Source organism: Ictidomys tridecemlineatus, chromosome 6 (assembly GCF_052094955.1).
Source record: "Ictidomys tridecemlineatus isolate mIctTri1 chromosome 6, mIctTri1.hap1, whole genome shotgun sequence".
NCBI classification, from domain to species: domain Eukaryota; kingdom Metazoa; phylum Chordata; class Mammalia; order Rodentia; family Sciuridae; genus Ictidomys; species Ictidomys tridecemlineatus.
In genome coordinates, this window is record NC_135482.1 from 117,423,172 (window position 1) to 117,430,656 (window position 7,485).

At 34.4% G+C, this 7,485-nt stretch overlaps 1 protein-coding gene across 5 annotated transcripts in view; it reads left to right on the plus strand.

Annotated features, from left to right (window-relative positions):
- LOC144364821 (ankyrin repeat domain-containing protein 26-like) overlaps positions 1-7,073 on the plus strand; it is a 44,460-nt gene extending 37,387 nt beyond the window's left edge. For all 5 annotated transcript variants that reach the window (XM_078015575.1, XM_078015578.1, XM_078015579.1 and 2 more), the window contains exons 17-19: positions 146-1,879; positions 4,256-4,302; positions 5,377-7,073. In XM_078015575.1, coding sequence (XP_077871701.1) covers positions 146-274 — 129 coding nt within the window. In that variant the 3' untranslated portion in view covers positions 275-1,879; positions 4,256-4,302; positions 5,377-7,073. The remainder of the gene's footprint in view (positions 1-145; positions 1,880-4,255; positions 4,303-5,376) is intronic.
- Positions 7,074-7,485: the final 412 nt, after the last annotated feature.

Here is a 7,485-nt window from a genome sequence, read left to right on the forward strand (position 1 = left end):
TAAAAACATGTCATTTACACCTGGAGTACCTAGCACATGTGAGGCACAGGGTTCAATCCTCAGCACCATATAAAATTAAAATAAAGATATTGTGTTCATCTACTATAAAATTATTTTTTAAATATGTTCTTTCAATTTCCTTTAGACATTTGATAGAGCTTCAAATGAAAATAATAAGGTTTCATTAATGAAGTTGATGCAATTCAGAATTGAAACGCTAGAATCTCAAGTGTCTGAAATTAAAAATGAAATTTCTGATAAGACACCAAGGTAAGAATATAATGAACTCTGTGTAGAAGAACACAAAATCCAGAAGTATGTCCACATGTACACCAACAGAAAATAGCTTAATCTCCTTAATTTGTCTCCAATGCATAACTTTAGTGAGAAAGGAAAATGAGATTAGTAGGATGCAAAATCTAATCAGACAATACAATTTTCAGAAGCAATTTTATTAAATGAACTTACTTTTGAAATATTGGTCAAGGAAGTTTATATCCCTCACACTTTTTTGTGTCTGTATGGCTTTCTCTCCTATTTTCTATTTCTACCAGACTTTCACCTCAGCACTTTTGAAGCTTTATAATTCCGACAGTTACATTGTGACCAAGTTACTTACAGGCCTTTCTTTACATAGAATAGTAAAAAATTTAATTATTGATTGAAAGTGTTCAACTTAAACCCTAAGTATACTGGTTTGCTAGTTCTACTGTCTTAGCACATTCTGATACTCGGTAAATTAACCATTTTTTATTGTGACACTTGATTTTACCCCAGATGTTACCTAGAGACAAAATGATTTTTGCAGTGTTTCCTCTCTACATAAGGTCTACTTTTGATACAGGGAGAGAATATCACAGGGCTCAAAGGAAGTTTACTTTGCAATGTGGTTAAAAATAATTCCATGGTCAGTGTTGGGGGGCAATTAAAATGAGAATTGACAGGTCCCACCTCTGATATCTCAGTAACAAAATTATGAGCTGATTGCCTTGAATTCTTAATCATCAACTCAGCTATCTTGTTTTGCCCCTGTGGTTGTTGCTGTGAAATATTTCTCAGTGCCCAATGCTTGATTTCTCCAGGTGATAGTTAGAATATGTAGATGGTGAGAGCAAATGCTTGAAAATATCTTTAAGGGATGGTTTTTCAATTCTTAAGTTGGTCTAATAATACAAGTATTTCTAGTTTAGCTTCACTCTTATTTTCGAGTTGTATATGTTTAAGGAGTACATGATGCTTTAATACAATTTAGCAGAGTGAAATGTCTTTGTAGTCAAATAAACTAAGGTATCCATCATCTCACACAGTTACTGTTTAAATACCAGTATTTCTAATGGTGTCCTCAAGAAACCCTGAAGGAGAGCCTTTCAAGAAGGCAGAAGTGTTACCCTTTAAGTCACACATCTCTGCCTGCCATTACTCTCCACATGTATTGTTTGAATTTCTTGTTAGGAGGCCCCAAGAAATATGGATATATCTTCAGAACTCTATAAAACCTATAATTATATGCCCTACTCTATTTTGATGGATTTTCAATGTTAAGATTCTTTTCACTGAGAAATTCTATTTATTCCTATGGCATTTTTTTAATGCAAGTGGTTTTAGAGGGAAAAAAAAGAAATACCAAGAATTTGCCTTTTGAAATCCTCACAGAATCAGTAGGAGGCTTCCAGAGTTTAGTACCAGATTCCCAGTGAGAACACGGAGAGGTTGTATACCCTGTGTTCACTGTGGGAGGCCAGTCCCAGGGTGTCCTTGTGTCAGACTTAAAAGGGACAACTGGGTACACAACAGAAGTTTTAACCTGGGAGGAAACATAGCAGGTGCTACTTCCAACCCACAGCCTTCATGTCAAACCCTTGAGGACTATCTGGCTGAGGTGAGTTATGCTTTGTTTATCTTTTGGGTTTCAGATTTCTGATTTGTCTTGTTTTGACTTTGTTGAAATACTGAGTTGTTTAGTTGACTTATGAATATTAACTGAAGGTCATGATAATCTATAACTATAATGAATTACAAACAGATTTTCAATTTTTGTAAAGTATCTGGAGGTCATATTTTTAAAAGACACTTGTTAACTTTATTCAAGTTAAATGATATTTTTAACTGTCTTTTAACTTAAAGTAGATTTTTTGATTAAATTGAGTATTTGAAATGAATAAACCTTGGTTTGGAGCTCTGAAGGAGTTTTCATGATCTTCTTAACTCACAGAAAAATAGTGCATGAAGGTCTATGTTAAATCAAGCCTCAATTTGATGTTTTCTTTTGCCTTTGCATTCTAGTGAAATCAAGAGAAGAGCAAATCTAAGATTTATAAAAATCCATGTAGTAAAAGGTGCTGAAATGGGGAACAAATTACATAACTTTTAGTACGTAATTTTAAGATCCTAGCTAGCTGATATTTTTTTGTCCATCAGCTTGTTGGGTTACATGAATATTTTTCTGAAAAAAAAAAAACCTGAAAGGCCCAGGATTGAAGTCTCTCTCAACCATGAAATTGGAACATTATGCACCAAAAAAAATTGTGAAATATTTCTGTAAATTGTTAAAGATGATATAAATACAAGATGTCTCATTTGTTCATACCAGAAAATATCAGGCAGTGTATCATTTAATAAGACATTGATGAATGAATGTGTAAATGGAGACACAATGCAAAGGAATATTTTGGGGGGAGGGGAACATTTTCCATTAATTTTCCTGGGAGAAAGACATGTTTATTTTTTAGTGCTTATAAATAGGTTGAAGAATACTTGAAAGTTACTCTAGTACTTCCTCTAGATATCCTTGCAGAGCATTAGTTTGCCAATGCAGGCAGACTTTAACAGGAGTAAAAAAGCACTGTTTTATCAAGATGCAAAGTCAGGTCTCTGTCATCCCTGCAGAATGCCTTCAATGGGGAAGGGAGGAGAGGGAAAGGAAAGATACTGAGGAAGAAGGTTGATCAAATTATTTTATCTGCATGGTTTACTATATCATTATACATTCCACTAATATCTATGACTATAATTCACCCAAAGTCAGTATTCAAGTCATTTCATTTTGAAAATGAGAAGACAAGCCTGAGAACCATGTCAGTCCAATTACTTACCTTCACATTTAAACTGTATAAGGCTTTAGACATCACAGTATTTTTATCACCTCAAAGTACTTAGTATGTTCAGTATTCTCTTACTTTTTGAACCTTGTTTGAGGAATCAGTAAGAGAATAGAATGTTTTTATGAAGAACAGTCTAGATGGGGTACAGTTTGAAGCTTTTCTACATGTTTGTAAACATGTAAGTGTAATTAGCAAAATGTTTCAAAAACTTTGGTCCCAAATCCAGGGAAGAAATCAGTTACAGTTAAACAGCTACATATTGTTTACAAATCTGGAAAGTCACAAATCAAAGAAACATAAGTTTAAACTGGCTCTAAGTAATATTTATACTGCATGTGCTGTTTGTGTGTGTGTGAGTGTGTGTGTGTGTGTGTGTGTGTGTATAGTGATTGAACTCAGGGATGCTCTACCCCACCCCCAGCAACATTCCTACTCCTTTATAATTTTTGTTTTGTGGCTGGCCTCAAACTTGCCATCCTCCTGCTTCAGCCTCCTGGGTCACTGGGAATTACAGGCATGTGCCATATAGCACGTGGCATTATTCTGTCTCTCAATAGAATTTTCTGGAATCTTTGTGTACCATGTTAATAAAAGATGTTTAGTCATATTCCACATAACAATATTTTGAAACTTTGACCAGATTTTCACATGAGGCTATGATAATACCTCTTTCTTCACATATGTATTTAATTTAATGGGCTGAAAATTTGATAGCACTGAGAGGATGTTAAAAGTTTAATTTTCTGAAAGTAGATAATGGAAAATTTATTTTAAGGAAAATGACATTGAAGTGAAAAATTTGATAAGAAGTTTCTAAAGGGCAGAGTTTTGCTAAGAATCACACTCTATTGCCATCTAAAAATAGGAGTCGAATTGTTGCCCTTTAGTTAGCTAAAGCAGCACCATCTGAAATGACTTACATTTAATAGACCAGTGTGGACTCGGAAGTTTAACAGCATTGTACATACATATTCTCTATATAAACTTAAGATAAGTGGACTTTTATTTTGTTTGTGTGATTATTTTAAGCCATCTACAACTTAGTTCTAGTCCCTTAAAGTTCTTTTGAAAAAGCTACATTTTCTAAGTAATGTATCACATTCATGATAATCTGTTTAAACTAAGCAATGTAAATAATAATTGCCTTATTTCAGATGAATGAGAAGTTGGCCAGAGGCCTTATCTAGAAAAGCTAATGCAGGTATGTTGCCAAACTATGGTTGAATTTGGATTTATTAGTGGATTTCTGAAAAACAAAATACACAGCAGATGGCATGGCTTTCCTTGGATTGGTGAATAAATTTCTATGTGAATTCAATTGTTTTTCTTAAAAACAAACATCAAATGAAAATTTTGGAAGAAAAATACCAATGAAGAATAAACTCATTTATCATTTACTCACATTCATGGCCTGTAAGGCTCAGACTCTCTGTACATACCTTTTTCTGGATTGACTTTCTTTTTCACTTCTGCCACCACTATGAAAACAAAGGCATCACCCACTTCTATCTGGTTGTGGCCAAAACCCAGACTCATCTAGGAACACTTTGGTCAAGCATTTCAAATGCCCTGACATTGACTCTGTCATTGGTTTTTCTCTCAAGAAAAGTTCCAGCTTCCCTAGCAAGGAATTCAGATATCCAAACCAATTGAATGCTCCTCAGGTCCTTCAGCTTATCTCTTGCACACACCCTACTCTGCCCCTCTGCTCTAGCTTCAAGTCATGCTGTGATACTTGTATTCCTCACCTCTCACTCTTTGCAGGCACCTCTTCTCTCTCTCTGTCATACTTCTTTTTTATCCTTCAGGTATCACCTCAACCCAAAAACTATTGACCTAAAATGGGGACAGAAGTCACTTCTGTGTTCCAATAGTGCCCTTGTTTTATACCTCTTATAGCACCCACCACTCTAAGGAAGTATCCTGTCCTTGTGTTTTTAAACTTAGGGGGTCTGATTGGTGACAAGATGAAGATGATGATGGCTTTCTTCATCTCCATCTTGTCACTCAGAGCTTGCCAAATGCTTTAACATAAGGCTGTTGAATTCCTGAATGCAGGGTGGAAAACCTAAAGTCTGACCCTCATCCACATTGATAATTCAGTGTGCAACTCTGGGCAAATTATATTTCAGAGTTACCTTGTTGTCATGCACACATGGTTTTCACTATATTAACATGGAACAGTTATTAAGTTTTTGTTTACTAATTCTTGCTTAGTTAACTATGAAGTGTTTTAGATGAAGAATATAATTATTTTTCTTTCCACTTGCTACAGAATTTGTTCTTGACCCACTAGAACTTCTGCCTTATGATCTACTGATAAGCCAAGAAAAGATCTACCTTGGGAAGCATCACAGGAATACACAGAAGTTTTAAGGGGAAAATATTAAGGAAAATATGTTTGTCACATAGATATGTGAGGGAATGATAGAATATTTGAAATTTCTTTGCATGTATCACTAAATTCGAAGTACAAGTGTGAACTAGTATCTCAGATATTAATGTCATCAAACTGTCTAAATGCCAGATATTTAAAAGGCACTTAAACAATCAAGGGATCAATATTACCTCCATGTATCTAAATATAATATTAATGATAAATTCTTTGTATGATACAAATTGTATCACCACATATGGACCTAGAGTTTTAGACAGACAGCATTTTGGTGGGCCAGTACTACTTTAAAGTATTACAATTATTATACTGTCATCAAACTTACATACTTTTAATGGTTTATGCATTAACATATATCCCTTTCCTGGTGATAAACAAAATGCGCTTAGGGGTTTTTACATTTTCTCTTTGTTCATTTATACAATTTTGATGTTTTGTAAATACGATTAATATTCAAGAAAAGTTCCAGGCTCTAGTATAAGAAACATTTCCACTCTGAACCATTTGGAATTAAATTGCTGACATACACCACCATTCATGATTACTTTAGTATTTCCTACAATCCAGAATATGCTACAAAAATACAATACAGCTTTCGTAAATGATACATTAATACTAATACATTCTATTATAATATATTCTACCATCATCAGATTCTTTCCAGTTTTGCTACTTTCCTAATAATGTGCTTCATAACAACTGTATACCATGCAGATTCATGAAATGTACCCAATTGTCGCATTTTGTTGACTCCTTCAAGTCAAACATTCCTCAGTCTCTTCCTTGACCTTCATGATTGTGAATCTGATAAGGAAGAATGCTCATATAATGTGCCTCAGATATACTCTTCTGTATTTTTATGTCTGGAACCAGATTACATGTTATTTGGCAAGAGTACTGTAGAAATGCTTCTGTGACTTTCTCTTTGAAGCCCATTACTGATGATGTTAGCATTGATCACTAAAGGTGGTGCCTTTGGGGTTTCTGTTCTGTAATGTTGCCTTTACTCTTTGTAGTTATTTAGCATTTTATATGAAGATAATTTGAGACTGTTACATATATCCCTATGCCTCATCCAACTTTCCCTTTATTCAATTAATAGTATCTATATAGATCTATGGCTTATTTTATTGAGTGTAATGTTACTTATTGATTTTAAAATTTTATGTTTCTCTTAGAAATATTCTATTCTGATAATTTCTAACTTCTTAGATGTTTTGTAATGTTAGTACAAAGAATTCCTAGAAAACATTCCTAAAATGTTAACATTTTACTAGCTTTGCTTTAACCCGTGTCCTCTTGTCTTTCTAGATAAATATAAGTATATAACAAAGATAATTTTCTCTCAACCATTTGTGAATTGGATACATGATACCTCTTTATGACAAAATGCTTGTATTTCCTAAAAACAAAATTACCTTATGTAACTATAGCATTAAGACCAAAATCAAAAACATCAAATTGTGTTAAATGCTAATATGTAATCTACAAAACTTATTCATAATTTGCTAATTATTTCAACAATGCCCTTTATAACCAAAATAAAACCTAGCTTGGGGCTGTTTTTAAATCCATAATTCATTGTGTCCAGTGGTCCTGTTTCTTTAGTCTCCTCTAGTCTGGGACAGTTCCTGAGTCTTGCTGTGCTTCTAACTTGTTGCTGACATTTAAGTTGTTGAATGGTACATGTCAGTTTTGTAGCTTTGTCTTCAGTTTGGGATCAGGTGATGTTGCCTCATGACTGGGTGCAGGATGTGCCATTGGCAGGAAAGTCATGTATATGATACTGAGTTCTTCCAATGCAGTAGATTTCAGCTGCCCTGACAGACACTCCTGGCTTGACATGGAGGAAGTCCACAGACTAAGAACTGGGTGAACAGCCTCTAGGAAAGGCAGGCTTTCCCTAAGACCTAGAGTTAACCTCCAGCCAAGAGTGAGCAAAACTGGGGGCCTCAGGCACACAGATATGAAGTGTATATTATTACTTGA